The 23,305-nt window shown below is 31.4% G+C and overlaps 1 protein-coding gene across 3 annotated transcripts in view; it reads left to right on the top strand.

Annotated features, from left to right (window-relative positions):
• The window catches only part of TECRL (trans-2,3-enoyl-CoA reductase like), a 100,371-nt gene that overhangs the window by 22,870 nt on the left and 54,196 nt on the right, over window positions 1-23,305 (top strand). For all 3 annotated transcript variants that reach the window (XM_074396208.1, XM_039468008.2, XM_039468010.2), the window contains exon 2: window positions 5,308-5,359. In XM_074396208.1, the coding sequence (XP_074252309.1) occupies window positions 5,308-5,359 (52 nt within the window). The remainder of the gene's footprint in view (window positions 1-5,307; window positions 5,360-23,305) is intronic.

Genomic DNA, 23,305 nt, shown 5'->3' with positions numbered 1-23,305 from the left:
GTAGAAACCTACAGTTAGATAAAAGAAGTAAGTTCTACTGTTTAATAGCATAGTACGGTGACTATAATTAACAATTAACATATATTGTATATTTCAAAATAGCTAGAAAAAAGGATTTAAAATGCTTCCAACACAAATAAATGTTAAATGTTTAAAGTGATTGATGTTCTAAATGGTGTTTTGATCATTTCACATTTTATGCATGTATCAAAATAGCACATGTACCTCATAAATATGTATAATTATTAGATATCAATAAAATTGTTTTAATATATTAAATATAATATAACATTAATATATTAAATGCATTATTAGATATCAATAAAATTGTTTTAATATATTAAATATAATATAATATATCAAAATAGCACATGTACCTCATAAATATGTATAATTATTAGATATCAATAAAATTGTTTTAATATATTAAATATAATATAATATTAATATATTAAATGTATTATTAGATATCAATAAAATTGATTTAATATATTAAATATAACATAATATTAATATATTAAATGCAGAGGTTGGCACCTCTGCATTGTTCAAGGGTTGTGTGTGTGTGTGAGTGTGTGTATGCATAAAATGCCAGTAATGTTTTAGACTGTATTTCTAAAAGAAATTTACACATAATTTCCCAGAAGTAAAAATTTTCATTAAAAAGAGCATTATTCAGATAATTTTTTTGATAAATACCTTGAGAAAATCATTTTATATGTTAATTTGACATTATTTTTCAATAGGAAAGGCATAATTGATATTAACCAAATTGTTATTGCAATATAAAAAGTAACATTTTGTATGATACAGAAACAGGATATGTATGTATGTATGTATACATACATATATACATATAGTTTTATTTAAAAAAGAAGTAATTTTAAATGATTTAGTTTATAAATAAATAAAATGGATACAATATAAAACATTTCAATTTCTTAGATAAATAAAATTCAGTTAAATTTAAATATTTAAACCTTGTTAAAACTCATATTTCTTCAGATTCACTGTGTGATGTCAATTTTATTCAAAGTGAAAATTCTTGCTATTCTACGAAATACTGAACACATTTTGAATTTATAAAAAATATTTCCATGCATTTCTTACTTGTCTGAGCATCTGGAGGTTACTTATTAGTAAAATAACATTTACTTACTGAGAAAACCCTTGTCTATTCTGAATAAAATACTCAACTATATATTCTATTTGCTAATCTACTACCTTCTTCATCATTTTTTTCTGTTGTTTGAGATGGTCTTGCCCTCTCACCAAGGCTTTAGAGTAGCTGGGATTACAGACACACCCCACCATGCCCTGCTAATTTTCTTTCTTTTTCTTTTTTTTTTTTTTTTTGGTTGTACATTTCTTTTTTATTGCATTTTAGGTTTGGGGGTACACGTGAAGAACATGCAAGATTGTTGCATAGGTACACACATGGCAGTGTGGTTTGCTGCCTTTCTTCCCCTCACCTGTTATCTGTCATTTCTCCCCATGCTATCTCTTCCCACCTCCCCACCCCCCCATCCCTCCCCCATTTCCCCCCAACGGACTCCATTGTGCAGTGCTTTGTTTTTTGAGAGATGGGATTTCTGCCACGTAGCTCATGCTGGTATTGAAGCCCTGGGCTCAAGTAATCCTTCTTCCTTGGTTTCCCAAAGTATTTATTCTACAAGCATGAGCCAAGTCTGGCCTAAAAGTTTCTAATGGAAATTCTCAGTTTTTTTTTTTAATTTAATTTAATTTTATTTTATTTTTTGAGATGGAGTTTCGCTCTTGTTACCCAGGCTGAAGTGCAATAGCACAGTCTGGGCTCACCGAAACCTCCGCCTCCTGGGTTCAGGCAGTTCTCCTGCCTCAGCCTCCTGAGTAGCTGGGATTATAGGCACGCGCCACTATGCCCAGCTAATGTTTTGTATTTTAGGTAGAGACGGGGTTTCACCATGTTGACCAGGATGGTCTCAATCTCTTGACCTCGTGATCCACCCGCCTCGGCCTCCCAAAGTGCTGGGATTACAGGAGTTTTTGTTTTGTTTTGTTTTGTTTTGTTTTTTTCTTTTTATCATTTTTCTGAATTATCAAGCTTAAAATTTGATTCCTTAGGCAATTATTTTTTTTAGGTAGGAACCTGCGTCGTACATTTTGTATTTCTCTGTATCTGCTTATGAATTTCACACCTCTATATCTAATTATTCATATCAGTTTATCTTTTACTCTGGTTATATTTCTGCACTTTTAGACAAGCTCTTTCTTTTTTTATTAAGTTTACAGACAAATTTAGGTTTTTATGCTACAAAAATCCCATCAAATGAATGCCAAATGGTTACTGTTTAATTTCCATTGCTCTAATCAGGGTGAATGGTATTTTGGAGCCATTTGTATATTTTAAGTATTTATAGTGAAAATGGGTGAAATACGGTTTTAAAAACAAGCAATATTACAAAAAGAGGTTTCTTTGAAAAATTGTAGAAAATCTATATAGGGAAAATTCAAACAAATTCCAGATTAAATGCTTGAATGAAAAAGCGTTTTCATCTTCATCAATTTAAATGTAGGATAAAGTTATAATAACTCAAATTTTAACTATAATCAGTTAAAATTTAGATTTTTTTTTTTTTTTTTCTTCCTTGAGATGGAGTCTTGCTCTGTCACCAGGCTTGGCTCACTGCAACCTCCACCTCCAGGGTTCAAGCAATTCTGCCTCAGCCTCCCGAGCAGCTGGGACTACAGGCATGTGCCACCACACCCAGCTCATTTTTGTATTTTTGGTAGGGATGGGATTTCATCATGTTGGCTAGGATAGTCTAGGTCTCTTGACCTCATGATCAGCCTGCCTCGGCATCCTAAAGTGCTAGAAATACAGGTGTGAGCCACCAAGCCCAGCCAGAAGTAAATTTTTGGTTTAACTAACAACATCATTTGCCTTGCCTACTCATTATTTTAAGATTCATTTCCTTTTATGAGAAATAAACATAAATGAAGAGAATATTAAGATTTCAAACGTAGGATTTCAAGTAACTGCCGTCTGTATAATTATGAAAATGAATAAATTATAGTGATGATAGTTTATCCTTTTTAAGATGTTGTAAAACTAAAAAGTAGAAGTTATGATAAATAAATTCCCTGATGAAGCCACTGAGACATCAATTTAGTCATCAGAAGCTCTTATATGCTCAGTTAATTATCACACTTTCCTTTTTGTGCTTTCAATTCAACTAAAGGACTGAAAAGAGCAGATCAAACAGTCTTGTGGCTAATTGAATACATGTATGAATAATTTAGTAGTTAATTTCTTTCTGATTTGTTTTGTCTAAAATTACTACAGAAAAGGAAAGTTCTCAAGGATTTCTTCAAAATCAGCACTTTCTAAAGTGAAAGTCAAATAAAATTTTAAAAAACATGTTAAGAACTTATAATACATCCCTATTCCACATGATGGTTTCTTTCAGAAAAACATATTCTGAGTCTTGGAAATAAGCAAATTCAAAGAAAAATGAATATATCAAATTAGAAAATTGTCTGTTACATTATTATGGTTTGGGAAAAGGCACACAATGTTTGTATTATCAGATTAAAAAACTTTGATCTTACTCTGGTTTGACGTGTTTGCACTCACAGCTTTATTTCTGACTTCTAAAAAAATTAATTAAAACTTATTTTATGCTATGTGATGAACTACATGATTTTTTTAAAAAAAGTAACCCTAGATCATTATCCTCTGCTCCATATGGATTGAACAAACAATGCATAATACAAGAAAACGTGCCCTTATAAAATGCTAGATGAACACATATCAAACACAAATTGAGGGATTATCGATCATGAAAATTATTTTTTATTTAAAATTACAAGGCTCTTGATATGACAAATGGACAAATATTTATTACTCTGATGAATATCATGGGGGCTTTAGTTCACTCTGTCAGAGAAAGAAACATATAAAAATGCTGAATGAATAAGGAATATTGAGGTAAAACAATGGATAATGTTAAAACAGCATTTTGAAATAAAATTTAAATATTGAAGGTCAATAACCAAAATTAAAATATATGCACGAGCATATAAATATACATTGCTCTTTCTATAAACTGTTTTTAAATTTTTTTCTAACATCTTTCAGAAAAGAGCAATGCCATGAAATATTTGAAAATTGTATACACACAGAATGTTTTAGGATCATGTTTTTATTAATAGCATAACAAAAACTGGAATTCCTATTACTTTCTAAGGTTAAATCTCGTAATTGTCTTATTTAGTAAATCATATACATACAGGAAATCAGAAAAAAATTCTGAAATGTATATTGGTTGTAATCCTACTAAGTACAGAGTGGAATGCATTAAAATAAATATGTTCATTGTTATACTTTCAGTGCATAATAAAACACTAAATATAACAATATTAAGAACTACATGTTTTTTATGGACCATTATGGACAAACATTTTAGGCATTTTTTTTTTAATTTAACACTTTCAAAAACAGCTATAAGGGGATTTTAGTCAGCATAAATATATCATGTAGACATATGATTATAATAAATTTCACTAATACCATATGCTTATTCAGGGAAAGGAAATATATTTTCTTGAATTATCATAAAAATGTCTTTTGAGACAAATTCAGAAAGTCAAAAAAGTATTGTGATAGTTTGAGGTGTTTGGATGTCGTTATTGTCCTCAATAATTTTTTAATTTAGATGAATAAAACTTATTTTACTCATTTTTCTAATGCATGGAGTTAGTTTTAGTAATTTGGGACCACATATTTTTTAAGGAATCCAAAATATATTTAAGGAACCCAAAAAATATATATCTAACATGCATTTTAATGGACTTTTAGGACTCTTACTTGGAGATTTAAATAATGTCAACAGGGGGTATAAGATGGTATCGCATAATATTCTTATGTAAACATTTCTCTCATTTGCCCATATAAATTACCTTCACATCCTCAGGTACTATTGCTATACATTCTTTTACTTTCCTATATATTAAGTCATATTTTTAATTGATAGTCTTATGAGATGTGGAAAAATGCACTGAATATTTTGGATAAAGAAAATTCAAAAATATATCTTGGAAAAAAAATGGATTGAATTAATGTGATAACACTATTACTGTTGTATACAAATGTGATTCCAACCTTTCAAGTTTGTCAAAACAGTAATCTCTAGAAAGGTAAACAAAGAAGAAATTCCTATTGTGTAAGAATTTTATGATATATTTTAAAGGTTTTTTTTCTTAAACAAATGGATAGAAAACAAGTGAACAGTTTTAAAAAGTAATTCTATTGTCTTTTCTTTTCAGGTGACACAATCATCTACTATTCATGATGTTAAGCAAAAGTTACACAAAGCATGTAAGTTTTATGTATTATTTATAATTTACAGTGTTTTATGTTCAAATAGGTTTACATTTTTCTATAAGTACAATATATGATACAGAGTATGGAAACCATAGTTTTACATGGAGCTCAGAAACAGTAGTTTGCTTAATATTTCTTGGGCATAAATATTCTAACATTTAACTTTAATTGATCCTATAATCTCTAGCACTTCCAATTTTTCACAAAGTTGTTCTTAATTTATACTTAAACTTTATTTTATTAGAAGAGAAAACTTTCTATGTATTAAAGACATCAATTAATAAAATTATTTATATTTAAGCAAAACAGTAGGCAAATTTTTATTTCATGTATTTATACTGGTCAAGTATTATTCGTATAGAAATCCTTCACACAATTTATTTGAATTATAGTGTTTAATTTTATTAATAGATAAATCTACCTCAACAACTAACTAATCTTCTATTATGATTTATTAAAAGTATTTATACTTAATGTATTTCACTTATTATTTTTAGACCTTTTCAATAAAGTTCATCCCAGATGTTAAACATAAAAATGTTGGTAGAGTGCAGTGGCTCTTGCCTGTAATCCCAGAACTTTGGGAGGCCCAACAGGTAGATCATGAGGTTAGGTGACCAAGACCATCGTGGTCAAGAGGGTGAAACCCTGTCTCTACTAAAATTACAAAAATTAGCCAGGTGTGATGGTGTAATGCCAACTACTTGGGAAGCTGAGGCAGAGAATTGCTTGAGCCTGGGAGGCAGAGGTTGCAGTGAGCTGAGATAGCGCCACTGCATTCCAGCCAGGGTGACAGAGTGAGTCTCTGTCTCAAAATAAAGTCTTTAATGCTGGCAAATATTGTTTTTACAAATTTTATTTTTGGAGCAGTTTTTGTTTCATAGAAAAAATTAAGTAGAAAGTACAGAGATTTCCCATATAACCATTTCCCCACACATACATAGCATCCCTCATTATAAACAATCACTCTATTTCATGTTACCCAATTCAACAAATAACTGAATTTTCTCTTGGGATACAATATGACTTTATCAGAACGTTTAAAAACAAAACTGTGGCTGGGCACAGTGGTTCACACCAATAATCCCAACACTTTGAGAGGCTAAGGCAGGTGGATCATGAGGTCAGGAGTTCAAGACCAGCTTGATCAACATGTTGAAACCCCGTTTCCACTAAAAATAAAAAATTAGCCGGCTGTGGTGGTGCATGACTGTAATCCCAGCTACACAGGAGGCTGAAGCAGAAGAATCGCTTGAACCTGGAAGGCGGAAATTGCAGTGAGCTGAGATCATGCCGCTGCACTCCAGCCTGGGCAACAGAGTGAGACTCCAACTCAAAACAAACAAACAAACCCAAAATTGTAACAAATTACACTTAAAGACATAATTGGCTGTTATTAGTTATTCACAAAATGGGCAGTATCTTATCTACATAAGATGTAAGTAGAAAAGAGCTTCAATAAGCATGACAGAACATGATTTTATAAAGTGGGCTAGCTGGAATAGGAGTGAGAAAAATGTTTCTGCCTGAAAAAAAGTGAAAAATTCCTGTAGTCTAGGTTTCCACAGAAAATGTGATGAATGTGATACCTTACGTTAATAAAATAAAATATATATTTATGTAAATACTTTGAAGAGTTGATAAAGCGAAGCTCTGCTTAATATATTCTTTAGGAACTGCAATCACTCATTACTGTAAGCCAGGAAATCTCTAACAGACATTAGAAAATATCTGTATAAAGATAGTATTTTGTATAAAAAGTTTGTAAAATTATTTTTATTATTTATTATTTAATTATTTGTTTATTATAATTACTTGGTTTTGATTAATTAATTGTAATTGTGATTGTTTTATAATTGAGTTATAATTGTAATGACAAGTTCATTGTATTTTACTATTTAATTGTATTTATAGTGTACAATTAAATTACAACATAATACATTTAATTGTAATTACTTATTATTATTACTGGTTTTGTAGTTAAAAGTGATTTGTTTTCGTAAAATAAGATGCCCTAAATAGTACTCCAAATAGCATATACAGCCCCTACGGAGAAACCAGTCATTCATCAGGTATAATGGATGATCCCTTCTGTGATTATTCAATGGGGGTAAACACCAAAATTACAATGAAAACTGTGAGATATAACAAGGTTTCTCTTTAAGCAGCCTGCTTTCTTTTATTAATTTTTTAATTAATTAAGTAATTAATTAATTCTTTAATTCCCTTTTCTTCTCCTTTCCTTCTTTCTGACTTTATTAGGTGCCCAGGCATGCCCCAACACCAGTTGCCTTATCAACACCAACTCACATTCCTTTCCTTATTTGGAAAAAAACTGACTCATTCACCACCGACGACAACTTCCTCCTTTTCCCTCTCTCCCATCACACATCCACCTTATCAAAAAAAAAAAAAAAAAGTTTAATAGTTTAGCCAATTGGATCTGGTTTAGATTATATTGTCCGACCCCATCCAATGGGGAAAGGACTCAGGGACAGGACTCTTCTCTGCTCATGGTGTTCTGGTGACAACCAGCCATACTGGAGGCATGCTTCTGTGCAGAAGTAAATTTACTTTAGTAAAAAATTCTTTGTCTGAGTATTATTGGTTTTTCCTTATGACTCCGAGCCTTATTTCTAACAAAACCACAGTTTTAAAGTTAGATGAAAAAATAGTGTGGGAAATTATTGAATGATATTCAATCTTCATGCAATTGCAAATTATGCCCTTCATTAAATATGTTCAAAATTATATCAAAACATATTTTCAAATCTTTTGTCAAAGCTTATACAAAATGTACCGTAAGAACTATGTGCTATTTTAATTTAGATTAGCATATTACCAAGTACATGATTAATAGTTTTCTTTCTGATAGTTCATCATAAACATTGTGGATCCTTACTTGAGATAAAAGTTTTCTTACCTTTTTTGACAATTTTTAAGTAGTAGATACATTTTACGGTTTCTAGATGACATTTCTTTCTATATTATCAAAATCTTTTAAGATGACTAAAGATTAAATAGAGGAACTCATCAGAAATAATACCATTATGAAATTAGGATATATTACATTGAATTCTTCTACTCACTGATTTTCTGTGGACTAGTAACATATTAGTCAAGTTGATAAGAATATTAGCATTTAAAATAACAAGAGATAATAATGAAAAGGTAAAGATATGAAAAAATCTGATTATGACATCTATCTTATTTCTCTTCTTTCTTTTCTCAAATCTAAATGTCTCTGAAAAATTATTAGCCTCCTGTGCTTTTCAAATATTATCCCTCAGAAACATAATCCTCTTAGCTTTCAGTAGCATTCTTAGCCTGGTGAAATCTATTTTTCATTGGAGAATCTATTTCTAAAACCTACAAAGTTTATCTCCAAAAAAAACTGTCTTCTAATACTTAATATCCATATTTCTTCTTCAGATGAATTTCTCTTTGTTAAGTTTCTTATTTTCTACCAGTGTTATAGCATGATTCTTTTTGGTTTCTTTGAACTACCTTTAAAACATTGTTCTTTAAGTTTAAATTGTCTGTTATGCAAATTATTCCAATACTTTTCTTCATATTTGTTCACACCTTTTTTTATAACAGTAAGATTTGTCTTTCTCTGATTAAAAACCCTCATTTAATTATCAAGGTGTACATGTCTTTTGCTCTCTATGAGAATTTTCTTCACTCCTTCAATCTATACTCTCATTTTCTTCTATATAATTTAAAAATTATAGTTAATCTCAAGGTGAAGCATTTGTCAAATACAATGTCTTATAATATCATTACAACTATTTTGCATTAACATTTATAATAATAATAAAAATAATTAACATTTTTCAAAATTTATTATGTGCCATGAACCTAAGATATTTCTATTGTAGCATAGTTTTAAAATAATTGTGACAATACTATGATTATTTAGGTACAATTATAATTTTTATGTTTCAGAAAAAAGTCTTTAAAGAAATATTATATCACTTGCCCTAGGTTACACAGCTAATAAGTGACAAAGCTGGAATTTAAACTCAGGCATAGTGACTCTGTACCCTGTACTCTAACCATGATCCATCATTTCCTAAATTTTCCTGAAAATTTGTCATTAATTTCTTCAGGAAGACGTCCCAGTAGTACCCAGTTATTTTGCTTGAGAAAGGTTATTATTAATCCTCATTTTCAAATAGGAAGCTACAAATTTTGTTTTATAAATTATGTAATGAATAATAACACAGTAAATCTGAAGATAGTTCACAATTGATTACAATAACTGAAATCCCTGTGTAAGCTTACATGACAGTGTAAAAAAAGCTACTAAATTATTAATAAAAACAACAGTTAATACGAATATAGAAGAGTGCAAATATGGCTTAAAATTACTAAAGAAATATTATCCTGTGAGATTGATCTAAACATAGTAATATATAAATTTAAATGATTAACAGCTGAGGTGTAATTTGTACACTGACTCTGTGTCATAAAACTTTCTTAACAAAAAGAGCAAAATTGTTTTGCCAATGACTTCTGTGTTATCCATTAATTGAAAACACCTTAAAAAAGTTTTAGTGATGTTTATTATCCATCAGACTACTTGTCTGAGCAGTTCCCAGAAAGAACCATGGGGAACAAAGCAAAAGAAGAAACAATGAAATCAGCAGGAAAATTGTAGTTTCAGCCACACACACAAAAAAAGGGTATATAGTTTATTGTGACAGTTGGAACGCAAATAAATCTTTGCCAAAAGGCTGGGGTATATAAACAATGCTAAACTTTGAAAGGTTCAGTGATAGTAACTCAGGACAAAGATAGCAGAGCAGGAGGATTTATCACATATAGTAGAAAATAATGAGTGTTTCCTGGGCAATTTGGAAGCAGCCCCTGGAAAAGGCTGTGGAATTCCCTGATCTCACAACAACAACAACAAAAAAAGCCAGAAAAATGATAAACGCAACCAATGAAAAAAGTGGCAGGATGCTTTAAAAAAATAAAAAGTCCTCTACTGCTAACTCAAAAAGTAGCTAAGATTCTCTTTCTCATGTGTTAGGTTAAAAAACAGTTATGAGCTTAGTCAACATTTTAGATGACCAAACGGGGTAGGTTGCCATATTATTCATATTCATTTTTTGGTAACAGACGTGGGCACATTTTATGAACGCTATATGCACTAAGTGGTCATTCTAAGGACCTTCTAGGGACTTTAGTCAGGAATGTCCAATAAGCCCTTTTATTATTGGACAGCAATATCACCAGCTTTTTCATAGTATATGTAGCTTTCAAGACTGAGATATGTTAACAAAACCTGTTAGTCTTGATTCCCCATTTATGGAAGAAATTCTAACAAATGTGCCCACTGGAGACCAAGAAAATGAATTATGAATTCCCTTCCCAGAGTTGAGCATAACAAAAGTACAAATCAGTATTCTCCATGGACTTGAATATATGTTTCAGCAAAAGTGAAAGCATTTTTATGAATCATATTTCACCAATTTACTACTGAACACCTTTTCAAAATTTTTACTCTGTATTTGGGATACTGCATATGTTCTATGACAATTTTTTACCATATATGTTATTCTTCAACTTTAGACAAAAGATCATTATAATTTTGAAAGGCATTATTATTTAGTAACAAAATTTTTCTTATTTAGCATTAAAAATTGACTTTTCAGTGTGACTGCATTAAAATGCTGGTCAAATTTATTTTGTGGTATACTTAATATCATTGGATATTCATGTAAGTGTTGAGAATTTTATTTACCTATGTGATACATGATATTTTTTGTGTTTGTATTTTGTCTTGATGTTTCTGCCCACATACATGCACCAATTGAAAGACATCCTGGAATTTGTTAATGATTACATTAGTTTTAAAATTATGAGAATTTTATTTTATTATTTTATTCAAGTTTTAGGTTCATGAGGTATATGTGCAGGTTTGTTACATGGGTAAATTGCATATTTCTGGGGTTGTGTACAAATGATTTTATTACCTGTGTTGTGAATATTGTAACAAATAGGTAGTTTTTTGACCCTCATCCTCCTCCAATCCTCTACTCTCAAGTAGGCTCCAGTATCTATTATTCCCCTCTGAGTATTCATATATACTCAGTGCTTTTCTCCCACTTATATGTGAGAACATGCAGTATTTGGTTTTCTGTTCCCATGTTAATTTACATAGGATAATAGTCTGCAACTCCATCTATGTTGATGCAAAGGATACAATTTTATTGTTTTTATGGCTGCATAGTACTCCATAGTATATATGTACCATGTTTTCTTTAACCAGTTTACCACTGAGAGCTACTAGGTTGATTTCATGATTTTGCTATTGTGAACAGTGCTACAATGAACTTATGAGTACATGTGTCTCTTTGGTAGAATGATTTATATTCCTTAGGGTATATACACAGTAAGGGGATTGCTGGGTCAAATGATAGTTCTGTTTTAAATTCGTTGAGAAATCTCAAACTGTGACTGAGCTAATTTACATCACCACGAACAGTATATAAATGCTCCCTTTTCTCTACAACCTTGCAAACATTTGTTATATTCTGACTTTTTAATAATAACCATTTTAACTGGTGTGATATTGTAATTCATTGTTGTTTTGATTTGCATTTCTCTAATGATTAGTGACATTGAGCTTTTTTTCATATGCATATTATCTTTCACATGTCTATTCATGTTATTTTCCCATTTTTAATGGAGTTGTTCCTTATATGCTTATTCAATTGTGTAAGTTCCTGCTAGAAACTTTATACTAGGCTTTTGTCAGATCTATAGTTTGCAAATATTTTCTCCCATTCTTTACATTGTCTGTTTACTTTGTTGATAGTTTCTTTTGCTCTGGAGAAGCACTTTTGTTTAATTAAATCCCATTTGTTAATCATTTCTTTTGTTGGAATTGCTTTTGGCACCCTTGTCATGAAATCTTTCCCAATTCCCGTGTCTGGAATGGTATTACCTATCTTGTCTTCCAGGGTTTTTGAAGTTTAGGTTTTACATTTAAGTCTTTAATTTGTCTTTACATTTAAATATTTAATTCATCAAATCAAGTTGAATTTTGTATATGGTGAAAGAAGGGTGTCCAGTTTTAATCTTCTGCACATGGCTAGCCAGTTATGTCAACACTGCTTACTGAATGGGGAGTCCTTTTCTCCATTCCTTGTTATTGACAACATTGTCACAGATCTGTTGATTGTATCTGCATGGCTTTTGTTCTGGGTTCTCTATTCTATTCCATTCATCTATGTGTCTGTTTTTGTGCTAGTACCATATGGCTTTGATTACTATGGTCTTGTAGTATAGTTTAAGGTCAGGTAATGCTATGCTTCCAGCTTTGATGGTTTTGATTAGTAGTCCTGTGGCTGCTTTGGATATTTATTGGTTCTACATAATATTAGAATAGCTTTTTTTCTAATTCTGTGAAAAAAATGTCATGGGTAACTTGACATGAATAACATTGAATCTGTACATTGCTTTGGGCGGTATGATCATTTTAACAATATTGGTTCTTTCTATACATGGGCATGTACTTTCTGTTTCTTTGTGTCATCTCTGATTTCCTTCAACAATGTTTTGTAATTGTCATTGCAGGCATCTTCCACCTCTCTGACTAGCTATATTCTTAGGTATTTATTATTTTGTTGCTATTGTGAATGAGATTGCATTTTTGATTTGGCTCTCAGTTTTAATATTACTGGTGTATACAGATATTACTTATTTTTTACAATGATTTTGTATCCTAAAATTTGCTGAGGTGGTTTATTAATTCCAGAAACCTTTGAGCCCAGACTAGCATTTTATAGATACAGAATCATAACTTCCATGAAGAAAGATAGTTTCATCTCTCTTCCTATTTTTCTTTACCTTGCCTAATTGTTCTGGCTATGACTTCCAGTACTATGTTGAATAGGAGTGGTGAGAGTGGGTTTCCTTGTCTTGTTTTTGGTATCAAGTAGAATGCTTCCAGATTTTGCCTGTTTAGTATGATGTTGGCTTTGGTTTCATGAAAGATGGCTTTGTTATTTTGAGATATGCTACTCTGATGTATAGTTTGTTGAGGGTTTTTAACATGAAGCAATATTGAATTTAATGGAAAGGCTTTTGCATCTATTGAGATTATCATGTGAGTTGTGCTTTTAGTTCTGTTTATATGATATATTACATTCATGGGTTTATGCGTCTTGAACCATCTATTATCCTGTTTTATTATGGCCAGTTTTGATGTGATGCTGGGTTTAGTTTGTTATCATTTTGTTGATGAGTTTTGAGTATGTCTTCATCACAGCTATTGATCTCAGGTTTTCTTTTTTTGTCATGTCTCTGCCAGATTTTGGTATCAGAATAACGTTGGCCTCACAGAGTGAGTTAGGGAGTCCTTCTTCCTTAGTTTTAAGAAAAATAGTTTTAGTAGCATTGGTACCAGTACTTTTTGAAAGATTGGTAAAGTTTGGCTGTGATTCTGTCTGGTTGGGACTTTTTCTGGATGGTAGGTTTTTATTGCTGATTCAATGTTGGAATTTATTATTGGTCTGTTCAGGATCTCAATTTCTTTCTTTGAATTTCAATCTTGGGAGGTTGTATGTTTCCAGGATTGTATAGATTTCTTCTAGGTGTTCTACTTTCTGTGCACATCGTATTTGTAATAGTCTCTGAGTTACTTTCTGTATTTCTTTGGGGTAATGTTATCTATATTATTTCTGCTTGTTTGTTTTGGAACTTCTCTCTTTCACTCTTCATTAATCTAGCTAGCCATCTGTCAATTGTATTTATTATTTCAAAAATAAACCTTTGGTTTTGTTGATCTAGAGACATTGGAAAAAATTTTGTGGACAGAATCCTCAAACATGCTTTTCACCCCATCTCTTTCAGGAATTCAAATAAGTTGTAGGTTTGGTTTCTTTACATAATCTCACATTTCTGAGGTTTTGCTCATTTTTAAAAATACTTTTTTTCTTTATTTTTGTCTGCCTGTGTTGATTTAAAGAAGCAGTCTTCAAGCTCTGAGATTCTTTTCTCAGCTTGGTCAATTATGTTATGAATGCTTTCTATTGCGTTTTGAAATTTCTGTAGTCAATATTTTATTTCCAGAAACTCCATTTGTTATTTTCTTAAAATGGCTATGTCATATTTTAACACATGGACCATTTTAGTTTTTCTTGGATTGGATCTTAACCTTCCGCTACATCTTGATGAACCTCCTTTCTATTCAGATTCTGAATTCTATGTCTGTGATTTCAGCCATTTTAGCCTAGTTAAGAGCTATTGCTGGGGAGTTAGTGCAGATTTTTGTGGTATGAAGTCATTCTGGCTTTTAAAGTTGCCAGAGTTATTGCACTTGTTCTTTCTCATCTGTTTGGGCTAAAGTTTTCTTAATCTTTGAAGTTGTCTCTCAGATAGGGACTTTTGCTTTTGTATTCTTTGGTGACTTTGAGGGTTTGGCTATGGGATAAATCTGGTTTGGTCTATTGATTTTCTTTGTGAATGCTTTCAGACAGTGCAGGTTCAGCTCAGCACCCCTGGGCTGTATGCTCTAACTGGGGGGGGGTGGATGCAGGCCTGCAGCTTTGTTCTTTGACCTCTTATTGTTAAGCGCATGCTATGCTGGAGGGGCCAAGATGTTCCCAGTCCTCTGGCAACAACACTCCAATGGGGGCTGCATGCAACATTTTTAGTAGAGTAGAAGTGAACCCTTGCACATTTCGGTTCGTGATGGCAGAAGGACCACGTCTATGGGTATACCTGTGGATATATGCACATGTGTACACTGATGGGATAATGATGAGTTCATCTAGTGGATGTTCTGTGGGATCGTGTGTGCATCAGTAAAGTGGCAGGTAGAAGGCTGCAGGTGAGTGTGCACTCATGGAGTAATGCTGTGATGAGTGCATGCTGGCAGAGGTCTGTGTGCAAAAGCACTCTGATGTTAGTCAGGGTTGTCTGGTGAAAACTATGGCAGTGACCACTGACAAACTAAGGTTGTGCTGCAAGTGAGTGCAGTCAGGCTGAGACCCTGGGAGAGGCTGACAGACAGAAGAGTGCTTAGATCAGACTGGCTCTGTCACATGGGCAAGGAAACCCTGCTCTGTCTTCTGTCCAGTCCAGTATGTTGATGGGCACCCATGGCTGTGCTCCACTGTGCCTATTTCCTCACCAAAACTTCTGTGCACTATGCAAGCTGGTGTTCTGTCTCTGCCATTTCTCCACTAGTTCTACCTGCCAACTTAGATATCCATGGGGATTACACAGACTATCTCCACTAGGATTTCAGAAGTCCGTGGTGAGTGGGCCATTCCACGTCTATTGCACTCACCCCTTCCCCAGGAGCCATTTGGGGCCAGGAATGAGTCCCAAAGCTTGGCCACCCCATGAAGGGTTCCCGGCTTTCTCCCCTTTAAACCCAGAATCTGTGTCCTCCCTCTGTCTACACTCAATGCTTTCTTCCTGAAGATCTGTTTATAGTGTGCTGATCTTGGTGGTCTCATTTGTCTTGGTGAAAGAAGTTCTACGTGCTCCATCTAGTCAGCCATCTTGGCTGTTCCCCACAATTTTATTTTAAATTAATGTTAGATAATGTTACTCTTTATGCTCATAGATGTTCTCTTGATTTTTAAAGTTTGCCTCCATATTTCCATTTTACCTTTGCTGAAGCATAATTCAAAATAGTTGAACAACTTAAATATATTAATGAAAAGAGCCATCAAATCTTAGAAAAAGTAATTGTGAAGAAATTATTACTCAACTTTTAAATTGCAGATAAATTAATGATTAGTTTACCTAAAGTCACTAGCTGAGATTTAAAAACAAACTAAATGTGCGTCTCCCACTGAATTTGTCTCCCATTAACCCAGTATATTATTAAGAGTTGGAAACATATTGAGACAATAATATTTTGAGATGAATCTACATTTCAAATCTATCTGACATAAGACACATTATTAGTCAAAAAATGTACGAATACATACGACTTTGAACACATGGTTTGTTATTATTTTTTGTCTTCTCTTTTGAAGTTCAGCTAATGATATATAGAAGAATGAAATGGTATTGTCTCTATGATTCTTGACTGTTCTAATAAAAGTACTTTTAAGAACATCACTTAAATTTCTTACTTAAGCTTGTATTTTCTTTGTGCCTCCATATAAATTAATGCATATACTACTCAGGCTGTATTTGGCATTGCAAATGATCTTGTTTTCACTGTTACTACTTTAAAATACTAGTCAAATTTGTATTGCTTTACACTTAATGTCACCAGATACTAATATAAATGGTGAGAATTCTATTTACCTATGTGATATATGATTGTAAAATTGTACATCAAAATCTTTGTAAGGGGTAGTCATTTTGCCAGTCAAGGTTCATGTAATAAAACCATCTTAATTAATCATTCTTGAAGTGCATGAAATGTGATTCTGTCTATGAATGATTTTGTTTCTCATTATGGCACAGGATTAAAACTATGTACTGCTGTGCAACGTCAGTGTTATTTTGATTAATCTTTTATGACATGATGATGTTTTCCTAACCTGATATTACGGACTTTTAAAAATAATTACTAACATCTAGACAATTGGGTTAACAATATTTGAATGTGAGCAACACATTACAAATGCACTATTTGAAAATATAGTCTATTTCTAGCAGAATCATTTATTCTATTTGAATATGCAACAGTACAATGGCATTTAAAGTTCAATGGGAGATAGATATCTTGACAGAAAAACTAGTCATCACATTCTAAGGAATGCTCTCAATAATAAAAATTTTAAAAAACATACCCACAAACACACACAGGAAATAAAAATATTGTTACTAAAAATCAAAGAAAGACTCTCAAACTTTAATAAATATGCATTTGTTTCTTTCAACGGCTAGTGTATCTGATTTAATCACATGTATTAACAGGATTATGGAGCTAATGTATGAGGAGTAATATAAAAATGCTAAGTAATCTTTTTTCTCTTTAAAAAAATTTCAGAAAACCATAAAATACATCACAATGGAATTCTGTGTAAACAATCTAAAAAATAAAAACATGAGCTTTTGAAATGCTTTATTAATAATACTTCATTATTGACAGAAAATGTAAATTATTTGTCCTTATGGATATTCTCATCAATATAGTTGATTTAAAATGTCATTTATTTTTAACGAATTCCAAAACAGGACATATTCAAAGTTACTTCAAGTTTACCTGTGATAAGTCTTCTGTAAATATACAGAATCTTATTGTTAAGCTATATGGTATCTAAATATTTTCTGTTTTTCAAAAAATAATATTGTGTCAATGTCTCACTTGTAAAGACCATTTTTAAAATTCAATTGTATATATTATGTTGGCAAGGCATCAGATTCCATACAATGAGATGATTTTTGCAAGATAATAATAGCATCAGCTTTCAAAATAATAAAGTATCTATACCAAATACATTCCCAAAATACAAAAAATGACAAAAAATAAAATATTACACACTTGCTGCTAGCATTTTCATTAACATTATGACCCATCTATTCTGATAAACACAGTTTCACATATTTAACTCATTGTTCTCCAATACTTTTTTTTAATCAACAGATTTCCTATATGTATTTCCACATAAATATATATTGATCCAATTAATCAATATTACTGGAAATATACTTTTGCTTGATGTGCAATATATATCCTATAGATATAAATTCTAACTGCTTTCATAATAAAGTAATATAAAGATTATTTATATGACAATGTTTGTTGAACATTTAAATATATTAATTGAACATTTATAGTATATCATACATTAAAATTTTTGCTAGGCTTATTTATCTTGTGAACTTCTTTTGTTTTTGTAAGAATGATGCGAAATAAATGCTATTATAAATAAGTTCATTTTGATTTTTAGCAGAACTTTTTTTCCTAATTTACAGACCTAAAACAATAATTCAGAATGTCTTTTTTTTTTTTTTGGATAATATGGGATATCCACAGACCTAGTAATTTTTAATAATTGTTGAGCAGAAAAGAGACTTCATTTAGAATTAGATTCTATTTTGGATCACTAGTGAAAACATTTTTCCACACTCTTATTTTTTATTTACATTTAGTTTTTATGGAAATTACATGTTCATGATCTTTATCAACATTCTTCTTCGTTTGGATGCTTTCATTTTTCTTCCTAATCTATAATGTCTTTATGAATTAATGTGCAGGTCACAGATTCTATATTCCTCTCTTTTTTCAAAAAAAAATGAATTTTAAACATCTAAATTTATCTATTGCATATTTTGTATTTTGTATGGCTTAAAGGTAATTATTTTCATAGTCTAATTTTTAAAATGGAATTTGTGCTTGCAATTTGTAGTTTTATTTTCTACATAAACTTTCTGAATATCTAAAATTTCCTTTGGCATAAGGAATGAATAATATTATTCTCATGATTTGTATTATAATTTTTCTTTTTATAGTTTTAAATCTTTATCTTGTTATTAATAAATTTGCATGACTTTTTTTCTGATTAATTCATAACTTTTTTTTGTTTTCAAAATAATGTCTGAATCTCAGAGAATTAATTCTACTTTAAGTACTGTTTCCATAATCATTCATTTTGTAACATGATTTCTGCATTCTTTATTTGGTAATCAAATTGTGATCAGATAACTTTTTGACATCTATTTATTTTTTAGGATAAACTTGAATATCAAACATTCTTAGGAATGTATTGTTTTGTCAGTATTTTAATCTAAATATTTATATAACATAGTTATATTTCATCTTTAATAGTTATCAAATATGATGCTGTATAGAATTTTTATCTTTCCATGACTTATTTTATTGAGTACTGTTTTTATGTCTTGAAATGTGGCAATTTATTCTTATAATAAATTCACATTGAAAGAGCTTTTAGTCATAGTCTCATTTAACTCACAGCAGGGTAGTATTACATGGCATTACATAAGTACTATGTGCATTTTAATATATAGGTTTCAATTATGTGCTCTAGTGTATATGTATTTGTGTGTGTAATTACATGATAGAACATTGTAATGAAATAAATATATAATTAAACCATTTATCTTTTCTACTATAGAGCTGAGAAAGTATAGAGATAATCTGGTTTCAGAAAAGTATCAAATGCCTCCATGTGAATTAATTTTCTCCCTCCAACTTACTTTAGTATACACTCATTATTTTTGGAAACTCCATATCACCTATATTTTTAAAAATATGTTTATGATTAACATTTTAACTTATTATAGCTATATTTTCTTAATATTAAAACTTCTTAAGACATATATGAAGCCAACAAACATACAAAAAAATGCTCATCATCACTGGTCATTAGAGAAATGCAAATCAAAACTGCATGGAGATATCATCTCACTACAGTTAGAATGGCAATCATTAAAAAATCTGTAGACAACAGATGCTGGAGAGGATGTGGAGAAATAGGAACACTTTTACACTGTTGGTGGGACTGTAAATTAGTTCAACCATTGTGGAAGACAATGTGGTGATTCCTCAAGGATCTAGAAATAGAAATTCCATTTGATCCAGCAATCCCATTACTGGGTATATACCCAAAGGACTATAAATCATTCTATTATAAAGATGCATGCACATGCATGTACATGGTGGCACTGTTTACAATAACAAAGACCTGGAACCAACCCAAATGCCCATCACTGATAGACTGGACAAAGAAAATGTGACACATTACACCATAATGTGAATACTATGCAGCTATAAAAAAATGATGAGTTTGTGTCCTTTGTAGGGACATGGTTGAACCTGGAAACCATTATTCTCAGCAAACTGAAACAAGAACAAGAAATCAAACACCACATGTTCTCATTCATAGGTGGGTGTTGAACAATGAGAACACTTGAACACAAAGAGGGGAGCCTCACACACTGGGGTCTGTTGTGGAGGGATGGAGGGAGAGAGAGCAGGGGAGGGGTAATGTGGGGAGAAATGTCAGGTATAGGTGATGGGGGGATGGTGGCCACAAACCACCTTGCCATGAATGTACCTGTGCAACAATCTTACATGATCTGCACATGTACTCCAAATCTAAAGTACAATTTAAAAAAACAAAACGTTTTAGGTAGAAAATTCCATAGCAACATTTTCATGTTGACTGAATGCATTTAGGGTGAAATATACATATTTTCTGACAATCCACAATACATCATTCATCTAATTTCCTTTTAATTTTTAACACATTAAATTTTCACTCTCATAAAATCTCTGCTTAGTATAAGATTTATGTCACTTCAGTATATTACTTTTCATTCTTCTTTGTTTTGTAATGACCCACCAAACTTTCATCTATTTCCCTTGAGTCCTCCAAAATGCATCTTAAAGATTTCCCCAGTCTAAGCTTTGATATGAAAATTAGTGAAAATAATGATATATCCTGTATGCTAATCTCAAAACTACTGCTTTTCTGGAATATTCACTTCCAATCTACTTACTCGCTTATCCATACCATGATTCTTTTCACTAGTTAAAACTGAATTTTATTATTTAAACTCTGAACAAAGCCAGTTGACCATGTGTCATTCTAGTTGTCTCATTTTCTGGCTCCAGGACTCTGAGTTTTAAAAGCTCACAGAGATGTATTGTCTAGAACTTTTCCTTCTTCAGATTTATCACCTAGCATAGTTTATTTTATATTTTATCCTCCACTGTATCACTAATTGGCAACAAGGACTCTTGACAATGCAATCCTCAGACCCTATTCCATTCTAAGCATATTCTTTGTCATAAAAACTCTTTCACTAGAGCTCTATTAAAGAAAATCACAATATCATGCCCCTAAAGTGCATTTATCCATTCTCTGCTATATCACATAGAGCTTTTAGCAATATCTTTAAGGATTATCTACCTCTCCCATTTTAGGCAAATTTTCCAGAAATCAATTATGTTATTCAAGCTACTTCTCCTATTATAAAAGAGATATTTATCTTTTAGTCCATCAAAAATTTTCTTTCCTTCTCTTATATTACGTACATCCTCTGTTTCTCTACTTTTAAAGAAGGATAAGCACATCCTTCTGCACTTGATTACCTATTTGTGCTATAATTTCCCTCTCCGTATCCTTAGAATATTTACTTCTTTGATCTTGTTTCTTCTATAACTTCAAATGCTTCCTTTAAAATTGGTCTTTTATTAAAAATTTCCCAACTTAAATCAACTGATAGCAATATCATCACCTCCTCTCTTATCCATCATTTAACACTCACTTCAAAATGGTACTCTGTTTTAGCATGCCAGTGACCTTTCTACGGTCATCAGCATTTTCTTTTGTGCTAAAGCATATATCCATAAATATTTGAGTATGTCTAGCTTGAACTTTCAACTGCATTTGACGTAGCATAACATTCTTTTCTTTTATCATTTTGTTTGATTGTTTGATTTTCACTGTCTTTTCTCACTTGATTTCTGCTATATACTTTGTCTCCTCTGATCTCTAACTTTCAGACTTCTTAGAAAGCTTTTCATCGTTCTTTGGTCCCTTAAATGTTGGGATTGCCTAGATTCTGTTTTCAACAATCTTCCCTTTTAATTCTACTTCTTTTTTCTGGTGTAGAATCAAACATTTGCATAATTTTAAAAAATCCTTGTGTAAATAACTAAAAATGAAATCAAAACCATCTCATTTGCAGAACTTTCTACTGTACATTAAAATGCCAATGTGGCATCTCAATATTTTATATATTAATATCTTACAGATACTTCAACTTCAGCATTTGTTTTCTTGAGTTTGCTCTTCTTTTTCCTTATTCAATTAATAGCAATTTAATTCAAATACTCCATCTTGAAATCTGTGTATCATGATAAACACCAGGTCTCTTACATTCTACATCCAATTATCCACTCAGTTTATCAGTTTTATACCATACTATATCTGCAAACTGTACATTACCTTAATTATAACAACCACAGTTCAAGTCTGTATAACTTTTGGTATGTGTACCCATGTTAGTCTCCTGTTAGATGCCTTATTCATGTATTGCTCTATTCTCTTATTTTATCCATCCTTTATTACCTCTAGCATCAAGTTGAAGCTCCTTATGATATATAAGCCCTCATAATATTTGTATACTCTATGTACTACCTTTGTTGACTTTCTTGATTTTTACTTTAACAGCATAGTGTTTATTAACTCTCCAAAAACCTGTCACATTATTCTGTGTTTATATCTTCACTTTTCAGCTTTCCCCAACTGTTAAACTGTAATTCACTAAAGGAAAATAGTTAGGCATTATTTACCTGTATTTACCACATATTACTATGGTTCATCATTAGAAAAATGCAACTAGTCCAATAGTATAAAAATTTATGATTTAGAAACAAACGATTTAACTGGGTGCAGTGGCTTGTGCCTGTAATCCCAGCTACACAGAAGGCTGAGGCAAGAGGATCAAATGGGCCCCAAATGTTCACCAGCCGGGGCTGCTGAATGAGACTCTGTCTCTAGAAACAATAATAAATAAACAAAATTAGAAAAAAATTGTCAAAACAAATTATACTGCTTAGAGATATATTTGTCATCTATGCCTTGAATAATGAGCACTGAAGACAAAAACATACTTTGAGTCTGAAATTTTCTTATACATATGCCTAAACACATAGAAGTGCTTATGTATGTGGTGAGTCTGAGTGTTCGCATATGCATGTGCATGAGCATATACATAATTAAAAGAAAACTTTCTTTTAGAAGAAGATAATATATCAGGTATTATTTAGATGGATTCAGCTTCTTTACTCTTACAGTCATCACAGCTGTCTCAGACCCTTAAAATGAAAATAATAGCTTCACATAGTTCTGCTGCAGAGTTGTTTGAGATGGAGAGGTAAAATGCAGGAATTTTGTATTTGTGTTTGTTTGTTTCGTCTTCAGCAAAGTATCTGTAGAACATATTGCTTTCTGAAGTGAGAGATATTCAGATTTAAGA

Source organism: Saimiri boliviensis, chromosome 3 (assembly GCF_048565385.1).
Source record: "Saimiri boliviensis isolate mSaiBol1 chromosome 3, mSaiBol1.pri, whole genome shotgun sequence".
NCBI lineage: Eukaryota > Metazoa > Chordata > Mammalia > Primates > Cebidae > Saimiri > Saimiri boliviensis.
The sequence above is the reverse complement of the archived record's forward strand: the minus strand, read 5'-3'. Positions and strand labels throughout refer to the sequence as shown.